This window comes from Nyctereutes procyonoides, unplaced genomic scaffold (genome assembly GCF_905146905.1).
Source record: "Nyctereutes procyonoides isolate TBG_1078 unplaced genomic scaffold, NYPRO_anot_genome, whole genome shotgun sequence".
Classification (NCBI taxonomy): domain Eukaryota; kingdom Metazoa; phylum Chordata; class Mammalia; order Carnivora; family Canidae; genus Nyctereutes; species Nyctereutes procyonoides.
Genome location: NW_026575043.1, coordinates 46742477 through 46759212, shown reverse-complemented (window position 1 = coordinate 46759212; position 16736 = coordinate 46742477). Strand labels below are relative to the sequence as shown.

The 16736-nt window shown below is 55.2% G+C and overlaps 1 protein-coding gene across 2 annotated transcripts in view; it reads left to right on the top strand.

The window, feature by feature from the left end:
- TRPV4 (transient receptor potential cation channel subfamily V member 4) overlaps positions 1-7852 on the top strand; it is a 37312-nt gene extending 29460 nt beyond the window's left edge. For both annotated transcript variants that reach the window (XM_055323076.1, XM_055323077.1), the window contains exons 11-16: positions 335-500; positions 759-825; positions 3344-3660; positions 5020-5147; positions 6535-6656; positions 7119-7852. In XM_055323076.1, coding sequence (XP_055179051.1) covers positions 335-500; positions 759-825; positions 3344-3660; positions 5020-5147; positions 6535-6656; positions 7119-7276 — 958 coding nt within the window. In that variant the 3' untranslated portion in view covers positions 7277-7852. The remainder of the gene's footprint in view (positions 1-334; positions 501-758; positions 826-3343; positions 3661-5019; positions 5148-6534; positions 6657-7118) is intronic.
- Positions 7853-16736: the final 8884 nt, after the last annotated feature.

The following is a 16736-nucleotide window of genomic DNA, read 5'->3' as shown; positions in this document are numbered from 1 at the left end:
CTACATCTTTTCGCTTTTTCTTAGAGAACAGTGAAATTCACTTAGCCACAAGATCTCCACTCAACACACTTTCTCTAGCAATTCCAAAGAGCATCACTGTGGGATCTTGTGGGGCCTCAGAGCCATTACACATGCATTAGTTGCCACCTAATTGAGCATTCTGCTGAACAGAATGCTGGGGAACCCAGTGAATTCACTTTTGTTTCTCTTCTGGGGATCCAGAAGGCATCTGGGTGTTCTGGTCTCCTGGAGGGCTTGGGGGCATGTCTACTCCTCTGGGACCTCACTGTCCTCTCTCCCCTCTGGACCCTCTCATGGCCTCTACTGCCCATAGCTTCATCTACTCCGTGTTAGTGATTGTCTCGGCGGCCCTCTACCTGGCGGGAATTGAAGCCTACCTGGCTGTCATGGTCTTTGCCTTGGTCCTGGGCTGGATGAATGCCCTCTACTTTACCCGTGGGCTGAAGCTAACAGGAACCTATAGCATCATGATCCAGAAGGTATGGGCCATGGAACGCTCTGGAATGTGTGTCCTTGGAGGGAGTCACACAGGCAATGCAGATGTGCAGCTTGCACATGTAGATGGTGCCCTCAGCCCAAAGGACCTGGGGCACTGTGAGGGCCACTGGCAGGGTCTGGACATCGTTGGAGGTGGGAAGGGACAAGTGGGGAGGTCGGAACACTTGGGATGGAGAAGTCGGGAAAGCGAGAAACCATGCATCTCATCTTTGTCTCCATATTCTCACTGGGGTTTTTAGATCCTCTTCAAAGACCTTTTCCGCTTCCTTCTGGTCTACTTGCTCTTCATGATCGGCTATGCTTCAGGTGAGCTCTGGGTAGCCAGGGGAACTTGGTGGGGGTGGCGCCAGGACTGGAAGGGCAGCCGCGGAATGTGGAGGACAACAGTGAACCTGTGCTAGGTTCTCCCCAGGTGCCAGGCCCTGGGCTGAGTCCTGTCCCATCCCCACCTCATTAGTTGCATCGATGGGACTGCGAAGTAAGTGCCTTCTTTTATTGTCCCCTTTCCAGGTAAGAAAACTGAGGCTTAGAAAAGTTAAATAACTTGCCTAAGTTCCCAAGCTAGGAATTGGTAAAACTGGCGTGTTAGCTATTATTGCTATTATTATTATTATTATAGCTATTATAATATATAATATTATAATAATATTATTATTATTCAGAAGCCATACAAATTTAGGAGTTAAAACAACCACTATTTATTTATTTGTTTGTTTGTTTGTTTATTTATTATTTTAAAAAGATTTTATTTGAGAGAATGAGTGAGTGAGAGCACAAGTGGTGGGGAGGGGCAGAGGGAGAGGGAGAAGCAGGCTCCCCGCTGAGCAGGGAGTCCCGTTTAGAGCTCAATCCCAGGACCCCGGGATCATGACCTGAGCCAAAGGGAGATGCTCAAGTGACTGAGCCACCCAGGTGCCCTGAATAACCTCTGTTTATTATTGCTCACAAATCTTGGGGTCAGCTGGGCAGTCGTGCTGACCCGGGCCAGGTTCAGCCCATTCCCATGAGCTCCTGTGTCTGCAGTTGCCTGTGGTTTGGCTGCTGGCTGGAGGGTCTAGTGAGGATGGCCTCGGTGGGGGTGACCTCACTCTCTTCCCCGTGGCCATCCATCCTCCAGTCAGCTTGGGCTTGTTCACATCATGGTCTGAGGGTTCTGAGAATGTAAGTGGAAGTGTTCAGGGTCACTGCTGGGCATCACTTCTGCTTCACTCTGTCGGCCAACGCAAGTGACAGGCCAGCCTTGCTCGAAGGTGGTGAAATAGATTCTACCTCTTGATGGAAAGACGCACAAAGTCACATTGAAGGAATGTGGATGGAGGGAAGGGTGAATTTTAATACTCAATCTACCAGTTCAGGTCAATTCTGGCTGTCTCCAATATGCCTTCTCCATGATGTCATGATGCCAGTGAACCTCAGTGGCACAGGCCATGGGGGAAGGGTCAGGGATGGGGAAACTGACTGAGTCACTGGGCTGGTCCCCAAGAGGTGCGTGAGCTGCCATCAATGCCTGGCATCCAAAAGGGAGTGGCTACTTCAGGCTTCACCAGGCCATGTTCACATCTGAGGAGGTTGTTCTGGGGATGAGCACTGAAGCAGGAGTCTGATGGTGGTGATACTTTAACCCAGAGAGTCCCAAGGCTCTGCTTGGAATTTGGAGGAAGCTGAACTGTACTGTTAGCTGGGGATATAGGGACAGGACACAGCTGCCCCCTCCCAGGGTTCGTACTGGGAAGAACTAGACAGAGGGTCAAGGGTTCCGTGATGTTTTGGGGTTCAGGTCCCAGAGTCAGCCCTACTGTGGTCCTAATTGTTGAAACTGAAGCAGACTCTTAGAGGTTAAATTAGCAACTGAGTGGTCAGCGTGGTTCCAAGGCTTCTCCTGCTAAGGGTCACTAGATCCCTCCTCTGAGGCTGACCTAACACAAACATGACACATGTGCCTTTTGTGCCCATGGCAGACATCACTAATGGATCACAGAGTGATTTTTCTGATAGGTCCAGATAAGGTCAGGTGAGGTCAAATAAGGTCTCAGAATCCTCAGTACACGTGTCAGCAGCTGCTACACACCTGAACAGCGATAGCCTGTGGGTTGAAGTGTGCTCGCCATAATCCCAGGATGAAGACACCATGAGATTGTATGCCCTGCCGACCGAGGGGCTCAGCCTCCCCATGCTCCCTGCCCTGGACGGCGTAGGGGAAGTTGTTGCTGCTGAACCGTGTTGAGAAAGATCCTGAAGCTTCCTTTGGGCTCAGTGGGAAGGGATGAGGGGGCAAGGGCCTTGGCAGGCATGACTTCTGGAACAGTCAGGGCTGACCCTGGGTTTTAGTTTGCACCTTTCATCTGTGAAGGAAATAGCATATTAGAGGGTCTGCCCCCGGGAATGCTGGAACCTCTACCAGCAATAGGCTAGATTAGGGTTTCCCAGCCTTGGCCCTGTTGACCCTTTGGGCCAGATAATGTTCTGTGGGCGCCGTCCTGTGCAAGGTCCTGTCCAGCAGCATCCCTGGCTTTTCCCCACTAAGTATCAGGAGTGCTGCCTCTCTGGTTGTGACTACCAAGCATCGCCAGACGTCCCCTAGGGGAAACGTGGCCCCTGGTTGAGAACTGCTGGACTAGATCCCAGGGACCTCTTCCTTGTTAGCAAGAGTTTGCAGAAAGAGCAAAGGCTTTGGACATTTGGCTCAGCTCATATGCTGGGTGACCTGGAGCCAGTGCACTCCCCTCACCAAGCCTCAGCTGTCCCCTCTGTTGAATGAGAATGGCGCTCTCCACCTGTCAGTGTGTGTTGTCACTCAGCAAATGTCACCCTGTCCCTCCCACAGCCCTGGTGTCCCTTCTGAACCCATGTGCCAACATGAAGGTGTGCAGCGAGGACCACACCAACTGCACGGTGCCCACGTACCCCTCCTGCCGTGACAGCGAGACATTCAGCACCTTCCTCCTGGACCTCTTCAAGCTGACCATCGGCATGGGTGACCTGGAGATGCTGAGCAGCACCAAGTACCCCGTGGTCTTCATCATCCTGCTCGTCACCTACATCATCCTCACCTTCGTGCTGCTCCTCAACATGCTCATCGCCCTCATGGGGGAGACAGTGGGCCAGGTCTCCAAGGAGAGCAAGCATATCTGGAAGCTGCAGGTGACACCCCGGGACCCTCGTCCCCACCCCGCCAGCCACCAGCTTCTTCCAAAACAGGGAGACCTGACTCACCGCACCTCCTTGGCCCTCCGCTCAGGGCAAGCTATGCCATCTCCTTCTGACTGCATCCCTGTCGTAAAATGGACATTGGAGGCTGCCACCTGCTTCCCAGAACCGCCTAGTCCATTTCCAGGTGGCTTTGTGCCTGGCTGCTAGCAGTGGTCTCAGACTCACCTTGTGGTCCAGCCTGCTGTGTGCCAGTCCAGGCACAGTCAGCTGCACCTCGCACCACTGAGTGAGCTCCATTGGCACAGGGAACGCTCAGAGTGTCAGTATTTCAGCAGGAGCCCTGCAATAACCCCAAGGGCAGCTTCTGAGCTCCCCCACAGCCCAAGAGACAGGGCTGGCATAGATGCAGGCCACTGCTGTGCCGGGAAGTGACAGTGTCCCCATCGGAGGGGCTTTTACCAGCCCAGATGTAGCCAGGCTCCACTGCCCCTGAGAAGCCAACGTGGACATGGGCCTCACTGGCACAGGGGAGCTGCTCTCTCTATTTCTCAAAGTTTTCTATGCAATTCTAGAAGGCAATGGCTCAGGGGGTCACAGCCCTCTCAAGCCCCATGCAGCTCACAAACCTGGGCATTCACAATAAACAGCGCTATCACCAGGCCAGGAACGTATCAGCCACATTTTCCTTGATTCAGTGCATTTCAAGGAAATGGTGCAATAAGAAGAAGAAAAAAAAAAGCCCCAAGACCATCCTCCCCGTTGTGGGTCTGGGGAAACACCTCGCTGCTCTTAATCTTTATGCATACCGCTTACTTCCTCAGGCCTCAGTTTCTCCACAGGGTGTAACTCATAAGATGCAAAGTGGCAACCTATGGACTGGGTTTGACCCGCAAAGATTTACGTTTTCTGTTTTGTCATATTTAAAAAAAAATAATAATGCAGACTTTTAAAATCAAGAGATTTTCTGTAAAAGCCTGATTTCTGGCCTTTCTCAAAAGTTGGAAGCCTGGCACGGTGGGCCCACGTTCCTTTCCAGCAATGCCCTGGGGAGGATGAGAGGCAGCTGCTTGCTCTACACCGGACTTGTGCTCCCTGGTTTGCCCCAGTCCTCACCCCTCCCTGGTGATTCCCAACACCAAGTGGTGACATAGTACATGTGTCACGGGGCCTGGGCTATGGCCTTCCTACCTCTGGTCCTGCTTCACTCATTTGTGCTCCTGCCGGACCCCGTGGGTATCTGAATGTAGGACCTTGCTTCCGGAGCAGTGGGGTGTGCATCATTTCTGCCATGGAGGCATCAGGTGCTGGTGGGGGAGGCTCACCAATCCTGCCCTCTGTCCCTCTCTGCAGTGGGCCACCACCATCCTGGACATCGAGCGCTCCTTCCCCGTGTTCCTGAGGAAGGCCTTCCGCTCTGGCGAGATGGTGACTGTGGGAAAGAGCTCGGATGGCACTCCAGACCGCAGGTGGTGCTTCAGGTGAGGCGGGGCAGGTGGGGCGGAACCATCCTGCGGGGCTCGAGTCTCCGACCTTTTCTACCCACTGCAACTTCTTGAGCCACTGAGGCCCAATGGGTCCCACTGGAGTTCATGTCTTCGGAGTGATCTTGGGTAAGACAGTTTCCTTCCCAGCCTGAGTTTCTTCAGTGGATCATAGCACCACCCCCAAGCAAGCTGGGTGGATTCGATCGAAGGACTTGGGCCATTGCCCAGATGCTCAGGGAGTGCCCGCTTCTTAGGGGAACCCCGGGTGAATATTTTCATAGGGTACCTAGAGTACAACTGTCATGTTTGGAGTCAGGCAAAGCCAGTTTCCTCATCTGTGATGTGGGGAAAGTGATAGCACCCACCTCATAGGCCAGCTGGTTGGTCCTGTTCAGTTTCCTGACTCTGATTTGTCAGCTTTGTGTCCTTGCCTGAACAGTGTGTAATGAGCCTGGGTTTTTGCATCTGTAAAAGTGGAACAGTGAATGTACCTTCCATGCTGGGTCATGATGTGTAGAAATGGCTCTGACTATGGGGGTCGAATGAAAACAACAAAAAATAATTTTACAGGCGCCTGGGAGGCTCAGTGGTTGAGTGTCTGCCTTTGGCTCAGGTCATGATCCCAGAGTCCTGGGATCGAGTCCCACATCGGGCTCCCCACAGGAAGCCTGCTTCTCCCTCTGACTGTCTCTGCCTCTCTCTGTGTGTTTCTCATGAATAAATAAATAAGATATTTTTAGAAAAATAATTTTACAAGGGGGAAATTAAATCGAGCCAGTTTGGGCCCAAGAAGCTGCCACCACTTTTGCCAGGGTGTCCCATAAATACGAGGAGAGGGTGTCAAGAGGCAGGGTGGCCATTGCAGATGAACAGATAAGCAAAACTCATGCGTCCATCATAAAAAGGACTGAAGTCCTGATGCATGCTTCAGCGTGGATGAGCCTTGAAAACATGATGCTGTGTGAAGGCAGCCACATGCAAAAGGCCGCACAGTATAGGATCCCATTTCTACGAGATGTCCAGGATAGGCAAATCCACATAGCAGAAAGAAGAACACAGATTACGGGGGGCTGGCAGGAGGGGTAGTGGGACTTACTGTATGATGGGTACAAAATTTCTGTTTGGGGTGATGGTAAATATTGGGAATAGTTAGCAGTGATGGTGACAAGACACGAGGTGGGGGGAATATATTTAATCCAGTAAATCGTATACTTAAAAATGGTTAAAATGGCAAATTTTATGTTATGTGTATTTTATCAGAATTTTTAGGCAAAGGAGGAGGAGGGGGGGGCTGGAGCAGGGAGGCTGCCTGGGGGTGAGGAAGAGGTGCTATCTGGGTGGTGGCTCCCCCTGACCCTTATGTCTGCTGTGGCCCTGCCAGGGTGGACGAGGTGAACTGGTCTCACTGGAACCAGAACTTGGGCATCATTAATGAGGACCCAGGCAAGAGCGAGAACTACCAGTACTATGGCTTCTCGCACACCGTGGGCCGCCTCCGGAGGGGTGAGTGCAGGGGGGTGGGGAGTATAGTGAGGGAGATCCAGAGGTGCAGAGGGGGAGCCCTGGTTATGCAGGTCCCTGATTTGCTTTGAGCAGTCCTATCCTCTTCCAGAGACTCACTGGTCCTGTCTGTAGAATGGGAGGGCCCGATGGGCTGGCCAGTGAGTTTTGGCCTTTGTTGCTCGTGAGTGTCTGGGGCTCCCTTCCCCTACACTGGGTACATGAGACACAGTGGACAGGACGCGGGCACTCAGGCATTCTGACCTGGGCTTGAATTCCGTTTACTCCTGGGTACTCCTGGGTTTGGTGCCTAGACCTCTCTGAGCCCCAGTTTCCACCTCTGTAAAATAAGGGTGATAGTCCTCCCCCTTTAGGTCACTGTGGAGTGCTGAGTACATAGTAGGCACGCACTACATGTGTACCTCCTCCACCCATCCTCACACCTCCCTGCCATACTCACGACAGATCGCTGGTCCTCGGTGGTTCCGCGCGTGGTGGAGCTGAACAAGAACTCGAACCCAGACGAGGTGGTGGTGCCTCTGGACAACATGGGGAACCCCAGCTGCGATGGCCACCAGCAGAGTTACCCCCCAAAGTGGAGGACTGACGATGCTCCCCTCTAGGGGCTGCGATGGGGCAGGGTCTCTGGTCTGCAGCCCAAGCTCATCCCTCCACCTGCCTGTTTCTACTCCACCTGCACTTCAGCAATGCCTCCTTGGGTGTCCTCCACGTGCTCCTTTGACCTCCAGAGGCGAGGGCCAGATGGAGATGAAGGGGAGGCCCCAGGACCCTCTGGTCCCCAGGCCCTTGCCCTCAGCTCCACCTCCCCACTGGGGGTATGAGGCTGCTGACTGCCCGTCTCACTCCCATGGAGTCACTAAGCCAATGCCAGGGTCTCTCTGCCCGCACGGGCTCAGACCCCTTCCTCTCCATTATTTATTTGCTCTGCTCTCAGGAAAGTGGTGTGGTCCTCGCCCCCAAAAGGAACCTGGCAAAGGCCTGAGGACGCCATTCCAGGTCACTGCTGGCCAACGCCCAGCCCCAGCCTATGCCCTAGGCTGCACGCAGCACCCCAAGCAGCAGTGTGGTGGCTTTGCTGAGGAGCCGGGGCCCTTGGGGTGGGGCCATGCCTTCAGTGTGTTCTGTAAAGGGTCTGGGATTTGTCGGTGCCAAATAAATGTTCATTCACTGATGGTGAAGGTGGTAGGGATGATGGTGAGTGGTAACGGCTATGGGGATAACAGTGGTGAGATGGGGGAGCTCAGAAATGCTGGTGGGGGCCAGGGATGAGAATGAGGAGCCGTGGTAGTGACAAAGGTGGTATTTAGGGTAATGGTTGGAGGCCAGACTCAGGGTGGCAGTGGTGGTGTGAGCTTAAGAGATGTGGATGAGCTTAGAGTGGAGGGAGAAGATAGAGTTGAAGGGAAAAGTAATGTTGGCTGGATGGGGGAGTAATGCCGGGGTAGCATCAGTGCTGGGGAGAGTAGTGTTAGTAGGGAGGAGAGAATGTAGGTGTGGGGAGCATCATGTTGGAGGGAAAGAGTAATGTTGGTGGGAATGAATAATGGTGGGGAGCGTAACATTGGTGGGAAAAAATAATGTTGGGGGAGAGTAAGATTCTGGGAAAGAGTAATATTGCTGAGGAGAGTATTAGTGGAAAGTACTATTGGTGGGGAAAGAGTAATGCAGGTGGATGGAATAATGGTGGGTAGAGTAATATTGGTGGAAAGAGTAATCTTGGTGGGGGGAGAGTAAGATTGGTGGGAGGAGAGTAATACTGGTGTGTAAGATTTATGTTGGTGAGGAGTAATGTTGATGAGAAAGTACTATTGGTGAGAAAAAAGTAATGTTGGGGAGAGTAATATTGATTGAAAAAGTAATGGTGGGAGGAGAGTAATGCTTGTAGGTGGACTGATGGTGAGAGGAGAGTAATGGTGGGGGAAGAGTAATGCAGGAGGGCAGAGTAATATTGGCAGGATGAGTAATGTTGATGGGGGGAGAGTATTGCTGGTGGGGGCAGAGTAATGGCGGGGGGAGGGAGAGTAATGTTGGTGGAGGAGAGTAATGGTGGGGCAGAGTATTGGCGGGGGGGGGAGAGTATTGCTGGTGGGGCAGAGTAATGGCGGGAGGAGAGTAATGGCGGGGGGGGAGAGTAATGGCGGGGGGAGAGTAACGGTGGGGGGAGAGTAATGTTGGTGGAGGAGAGTAATGGCGGGGGGGAGAGTAATGGCGGGGGGGGGAGAGTAACGGCGGGGGGAGAGTAATGGGGGGAGAGTAATGGCGGGGGAGAGTATTGCTGGTGGGGCAGAGTAATGGCGGGGGGAAGAGTAATGGTGGGGGGAAAGTAATGGTGGGGGGAGAGCAATGGTGGGATAGAGTAATGGTGGGGCAGAGTAATGGCGGGAGGAGAGTAATGGCGGGGGGGAGTATTGCTGGTGGGGCAGAGTAATAGCGGGGGGAAGAGTAATGGAGGGAGAGTAATGGCGGGGGGAGAGCAATGGTGGGGGGAGAGCAATGGTGGGGGAGAGTAATGGTGGGGGCAGAGTAATGGCAGGGGAGAGTAATGGCGCGGGGAGAGTAATGGCGGGGGGGAGAGTAATGATGGGGGAAAGTAATGGCGGTGGGGAGAGTAATGGCGGTGGGGAGAGTAATAGCGGGGGGGAAGTAATGGTGAGGGGAGAGCAATGGTGGGGGAGAGTAATGGTGGGGCAGAGTAATGGTGGGGGAGAGTAATGGCGGGGGGAGAGTATTGCTGGTGGGGCAGAGTAATGGTGGGGGGGGAGAGCAATGGTGGGGAGAGAGTAATGGTGGGGCAGAGTAATGGCGGGAGGAGAGTAATGGTGGGGGTAGAGTATTACTGGCGGTGCAGAGTAATAGCGGGGGAAAAAGTAATGGTGGGGGGAGAGTAATGGCGGGAGGAGAGTATTGCTTGTGGGGCAGAGTAATGGCGGGAGGAGAGTAATGGCGGGGGGAGAGTATTGCTGGTGGGGCAGAGTAATAGCGGGGGGAAGAGTAATGGTGGAGGGAGAGTAATGGCGGGGGGAGAGCAATGGCGGGGGGAGAGCGATGGCGGGGGGAGAGCGATGGTGGGGGGAGAGCGATGGTGGGGGGAGAGCGATGGTGGGGGGGCAGTGATGCGGGCGGGAAGGGTAACGCTGGCGCAAGGACAGCAATGGCAGTCCTTCTTGCATCTCTTATGAAGCAGGAAGCCTTTCCCTGTGTTATTGGCTAGAACCTTGTCACGTGTCTCACGCTCCAGCCAATCAGCGGGCAGGGAGCCACAAGGTCCTAGAGCCGATGGACCAATGGGGGAAGGTGCCCCCCACCCCACCCCACCCCACCCCACCCCACCCCACCCCACCCCGCGTCCGCGCAGGCGCAGGCCTGTTTCCCGACGCCCGCTCATCCCGGGTGTGGAGAAGAGCCCGAGGGGCAGGCAGGGCCCGTGGGCCGCAGGGCTGGAGCCGGGGACGGCGCTGGCTCCCGCAGGCCGCAGGGAGCGCGCGTGGACTGTGGGGGCTTCCGCAGGAGAGGTGCGCTGGATGGTGTGGGCGCCCGGGCCTTGGCGGACGGCCTCCTCCCCCTGGGCAGAGCAGAGCTGAGCACCCTGGCCTGGCGCAGCGCTCCGTGTTGACCCGCGGCCGGTTGGCAGAGACGCCGCGCTGGGCGCCCCCGCCCCGCCCCGCCCCGCCCCGCCCGGCCCGCCGGGCCCGCAGGCTGAGAGATCCGTGGAGCAGAGCCAGCCTGCTGACGCCGCGGGAGCACCAACGATGCTGTGAAAGAACGGTTTTCGGTTTTCGTAGGCCTATGAGGGGTGTTTTGTTTTGTTTTTTTAAGGGCCGGCATCGATTTCTGTGGCAATAGCGAAGGGCTGCGGTGTCCACTGCACCCCATGTTTTAGATGAGGAAACCAGGGCTCAGAGAGGTGAAGACCCTTGCCCAGGGCCCCGGCTGGGAGGCGGTGGAGGTGGGATTTGAACACCCACATTCTGCCCTTGGAGCCCATCCCGGAAAGAAAACACTCCGCCCCCCAGGGGTGGTGACAGGTGGCAAGGCCAGCGCTCCTCTGCCCCGAAGACCCTGGCTGTGGCCTGCCACTTTTGCCAAGCCCCCCGAGACTGTGGGCTCCCATTTACAACCCTCCTCTCTCTCTCTCTCTGAGCATACCCCTAACTTTATGCCAACCCGGATTTCTTATTATGTGCGTGTGTGTGTATTTAATAATGATAAAGCACTTGTATGTCATATTTGACAGGAGGGCTTTTTTCATCTCAAGTTTAAAGCACTACTGGGAAATAATTAGCGCTACTCGAGTCAAAAACAATGGGACCCCATCAGAAAAGACAGTCTCCGAAACCCTCAGATCTTAATTGAACAATTACCTCTTATGCCTATGAATACTTCATTATTACATGCCCTGTTATTATTAGCTGTTATTATTGTTTTAGATGAATGCTGGGGATTTTTTAAAAATCAAAAGCCATTTTCAACCACACTGTTCATCTCCCTGGAAAGCATACTTCTGACATTTCCGAATGCAATAACGTCTTAGCCGGCAGCCTCCACGCCTTGCCCGGAATCCGGTGTATTCTGATCATTCGGTTGTTTGGATGGAGCCGGAGCCGTTCAAGACTGCAGGCCTCTGTTCATACTGTCAGTAACTGCTGACTCCCTGGTGAAAGAATTTGCATGAAAACCGTGTACTTCCTACCTTTTAATTTTTAGGAGCCCTCAGCCATCATGGCCAATGGGGAGATCTTTGTCTACCCCCCACCCCAGCTTATGAGATCAAGCGAAAGGAGGGCTGGTGGTGGCAGTAGGGGACAGGGTGGAAGGGGCGCTGGCCGTGGAGACCCAAGCCCGGGGAGGGAGGCGGGCTGGGCATCTTCTGTTCCTGGGGGTGAATCACAGAGAGGAGGAAGCAGGTGAACAGAGTGCTGGGCACTGTGCACAGTGTTTGGTGTTCGCATCTCAGGAACCACGTGTGGGAATGAGGGTCAGGTGTTTGATGCCTCTCCGAGGCCGCCACCCCTCTTCTTCACAGCATCTGGTTTGTTCACTCCACAGTCAGGGGCTTCCCTGAGCCAACCACTGTGACTCTCTTTCCCTTACTAGGGATTGGTTGAGGAATTGCCACGTGAGCCAGTTCTGACCTATGAGACAAAAAGGGAAGTCTGCTGAAGGAGGGGGTTTCTGGGAAAATAAGAGAAATATAGGAAGACAGGGTCTTCCCCTTTGCTGGGCACTGTCAGGTCTGTGATGTGATGCCTGGAACTCCAGCAGCCATTCTGTGACCCTGAAGGGGCTTGGTGGAATAGAAGGACGGAAAGGGGTCTTCGATGATATCATTGAGCTGCTGAATTAACCCAGCCCTGGGGGCCGCCCTACCTTAGGGCTTCTTATGATTGTTGGAGATAGTAGTTTTGCTTTCTCATTTAAACCAACGAGTCAGGGTTTCCTGATACCTTGCCCAAATCAGGCGGATACCAGAATATATTTGGATCCCTCTGTTACAGATGAAGAAAGTGAGCTCCAAAGAAGTGGATGCACCGCCTAGATGCAGTGGGGTCAGGATTTGCCCCCCTCTGTCCTGGAAGGAGAACCCTCCTAGGGGGTTGGCAGAATTTTTTTCTTGCCTAGTGTTTTTCCAAAGCGTGTGCACATCCATTTCTCCCTGAGAACAGCCTGTAGTGGGTTCTAACAGGTGAGGACAGGGGAGGTTGGGTGAAGCTGGGACTGGAACCCAGACGCGTACCCTGACTTCAGCACAGCAGAATCTTCCCAGCATCTCCACGTGCTCAGTGACATCAGAGAGTCCCTTACCACCCCCAACTCCCCCGCCCCCCACCTCCTTTTGGGCTGCACCCAAGGGATACCACAGATAGCCTTCGCCTGCGCAGGGTGGGACTGCTGATCCTGGAGATTGGCCACCAGGGGCCGCTGTAGTCACACCCAGGGGCCTCCTCAGAAGAGGCCCTAGGGAACTGGAACCAGCCAGTCTGGTTGGGAAGAGGCCCTAGCTGAGCTCCCCACTAGGTGTGCCCTGAGGCTGTTAGACTCAGAATTCCCTCACCTCCCAACCAGGAAAGAAGGTGACCCAGATCTGCCTCTGGGGAGTCTAGATGCTGTGTGCCCTCAGGTGAGTTGCCTTCCCTCTCTGAAGTTCACTTTTGTTATTTTCAAAATAGGGGTACCCACCCCCACTTGTCAGATGAGGGCTTCCTTCTGTCCTTGGGGGTCCTTTCCCTCCTTTGGGCCTATCTCAGCACAGTGGACAAAGACCAATTAGGATGCGGTGGCCCCAGAATTGAGGCCCATGACTCTGGGTCGGGTTGGATTCCAGTGCCAACTGGGGAAACTGAGGGCTACACATCACTAGAGAGAAGAAGGGACTTACTCGGTTTCGCTAATTGCAACACAAGAGGTAGGACTCTATTTCCCTAAGTCTTTGCTCCTAATGAATAGAAACAAACACTCAGGTGATCAAAAATATTAGGGAAAAGCTGGGTTAAAGCCCAAAGTGTACCTTGCCTGCAGTACTTTTTAGAGCCTTTAATATGCTAATGCGATTTGTGCATCTCTAAGGTGGGGGAAGGGGATGCATCTGTTTCTCTAACTCTTTTTAACCTGGAAACCCATTTTCCAAAGTGACTGCAGCTGGACCAGATGATGATAGAAATAACAAGCCTGACTTTTTGGGCATCTTGCTCCAAGCTGACTCTGTTCTTCGTTCCCTAGGGGACTCGACCACTTATTTCCTATTTTCAACCCCACATGGTTGTAATGTGCTTGTAATATCAGTCTCTCTTGGCAGTGAAGAAATAGGCAGCTCAAAGCGGGGTGGTTCCTTGCCAAAGGCCACATGCTCATGACAGGCAGAGTCAGGACTGGAACCAGGACTGTCTGAGCCTCAAACCTCTAGACCCCACTGCCCTCAGGCGGGTCCCTCTCACGGGACTTGGGACTCCTTTGCCCTGTCATCCTGATCACACATCCCGGGTGACATCCCCATCCTTCAGAGGCCACCACCTCCTTTGCCAGATCTGGAATTGAGGCTCAGAGAGGCCACACAAGTCCCCCCCAGGGTCACATATGGAGAAACTGAGGCCAGCTTTCCTGCCTCCTCCCTTCCCACTACCACTCTCTTAAGGAGCTGGTGATGGTGGCGATTTAAATAGAAATCCTTTTGTCGGGCAGCCCGGGTGGCTCAGTGGTTTGGCGCCGCCTTCAGTCCAGGGCGTGATCCTGGAATCCCTGCATGGAGCCTGCTTCTCCCTCTGCCTGTGTCTCTGCCTCTCTCTCTGTGTGTCTCTCAAGAATAAAAAAAAAAAAAATCCTTTTGTCCAGCGGTACCCCTGGCTGGGCCCCACCTTCCAGACCTGTACGGGGGGTGGGGGGCAGGTGGGGACCACAAAGGCCCTTTAAGGCGGCCTGGGTTGCACAGGCACAGTGCGGCGCGGGGGGACAGGGTGCGTGTGGAACCCACGTGGGGGCGGAGTCCGGGCGCAGGTGGAAGCCCCAGGGCAGGCTGGAAGTCAGCAGGCTGTTGCCAGGCGAGTTCAGGGGGTGACCTTGTCTGTCTCCCCTCTCCAGAGGCCTGCGGAGGAGTCAGGAAAGCTCAGAGCTACCCAGGAAGGGTGAGTGTCCCCCGAGCCCCCTCCACTCAGGTGTTTGCCAGGGCCACTCTGATGTCCCTGTAAGACGGGGCGATGATCTCCTGGCAGCTGCTGCTGACAGCAGGTGTAACCCCGGGCAGGTTATGTGCCCGCCACACCTGGGGACCGTGTGGTACAGCTCAGCCCGAAGGGGTGTGAGCCCAAGACACCAAAGGGAGAGAAGGAGCCGTGTCCCCATGAGAGACTTAAGGACAGAGGAAGGCGTGCAGCTCTGCTTGAGGTGGGGGGCAGGCAATGGCAGGTTCTTCCCCCGCCCCCTCACCAGCACGGAGTCCTGCAGCCAGGGGCGTGGCCCCCAAGGCTGGACCTGTGTGCGGGAGCCAACTTGGCCATACTTGGGGCTTGGCCCAAATATTTTCTGTTCTCTGCGCAGTGCAGTCGTTCCGACAGGCCCGGGTCCTGCCCCAGCTGTTTCTCTGTTCCCCACCCTCAGCTGCCTTGGGGCAAAATGATTGCCCTCCTGGGGGCCTCCTGGGCTCACCTGCCATGTGGGGACCTGCACCTGTCATGCCGGGTAGTTACGAGGGGACTAGATACTGTCTAGCGCCGAGCCCGAGGATGGGCCTGCCTGCGGTGACCGCGGGCCGTTGTAGCAATGACAGCGATTCCACGTCGTCACCTGCGCTGCCCCCCAGTGTGGCAGGTAGTCCAAGGTGATTCTATGAATGAAGGCCGGGCCTGCTTTGAGACCAATTAGCCCTCTTCCCAGGGAGGTGCCCAGCTGAGGCACCCGGAGAGCCGGTGTTAGCTGAGGGCTGGGACCCCAGCTGGACCCTGGGGCCCGGCCCAGACTGTCTGTGCCACGTGTCCCCACTGTCCTGTGCACAGAGCTGCAGACCCCGCCACAGCCGTTGAGCTTTTCCCAGATCAGAGGTGGGCCCTCCACCCACATCTCTAAACGGGAGGGACCTGGCTGGAGGGTGGCTCCAGTCTTGCTTCCTTGTGCTCCTGATGCCCCTGTGTGGGTGGGCCTGGCAGGGAGTCCAGGACAAGGGGACCTGGACTATCCAGAGACCGTGTTGGTGTAGCGTTGGACCCTGGGAACAGCAGAGCCACAGGCCACCACCTGGCCCTAAACCTGGCCCCAGACCCTGCTGCTCCACCCCTGCCCCCAAGTCCCTGCACCGTGCTTTCGTGTCCTATCTGGTTCAGGGTCACCCCAAGCGTCAAAGCCAGGATTCCAGCCTGCTGTGAGGGTGGAAGCTGCGGGAGAGGTCTGGGGCATCTGGAGGTGGCCTGGGCCGAGGTGTGGGACCTGAAGCCGGAACTTGGCTCCCTCTTACCATCCTGTGGCCGTTCTCAGTTTCTGTGTTCCCGACTGTAAAGCAGGGATGATTTGGTTACACACCTGGTAACGTGGTTGAGACTGTTTTGGGAGGGCAGCTGCTTTCGTACCATTTGTGGTCCCTCCTGGTGGCCTTATGCGGCACTGACTCTCATTGGCTTGTCACCCAGCACCCCTGGGCTGCTCCCCAGGGTGTGACGGGTGCTGTGCTTGGCTCACTGACCCACTTGAGAAGGGCCTGGGTCCTGCCCTAGCACCCAGGTAGGGCTCTGTGCATGGGAGGGGGAGACTTGCACCAGATAGGGGGCTCTCCAGGTACTCGCCCCCACCCCCGCTGGATGGCAGACTTCCCTGCCGGGGGATAAGGCAGAGACGGGATGTGAGGAAGAGTCCATGGGGTTCAAACCCCAACTTTTCAGACTTGCTGTGTAACCTTAGGTTCACTTCACATCTCTGAGCTTTGGTTTCTTCCTCTCAGAGGCTTAGTACCTTACAGGAGATGGTAAGGCTCCAGTGAGATGTGGTGTATGTGCAATACCCAGCACCAATTCCGGATAGATGCTGAGCATCCTGCGTGGTCTCCTGCAGACCCCCCGGCACCCAGGGCCTGGGGCGCATGTGTGTTGGGCTGGCCAGGGCCATGGTCAGGCCCATGGAAGCTTGGAGGGGGTCAGGCACAGAGGAGAAGATGGGAAGGAATTTAGTGCTGTGAGGGGTGTGTGTGTGTGTGTGTGTGTGTGTGTGTGTGTGTGAGAGAGAGAGAGAGAGAGAGAGAGAGAGAGAGGCCGACCATCCCTAGACCGCCTCTGCACCTTGCAGGGAATGAGCCAAGGGGCCTAGGCTTGGTTCTGCCCCCACCACTCTGCAGACTGATCGCTGGCCACGGCCCAGTGGCCTTCGGCCTGTGTGCTAACGTGACGGCGTCCACCTCTAAAGAGCTGGCAAAGCAAGTGGGGCACGGAATGCCCAGCAGTGGGTGCCAGGAGCTCCCGGCCGGCTTCCTCGGGGCTCTGTGCCCGGCCAGCGCGGGAGGAGGCAGCCCGTTTCCCTCCTAAGGGAAGGAAGGAAGGAAGGAAGAACAAAGCGAGAGCTACAGAACAATGCCACAGCTGAGACACCATC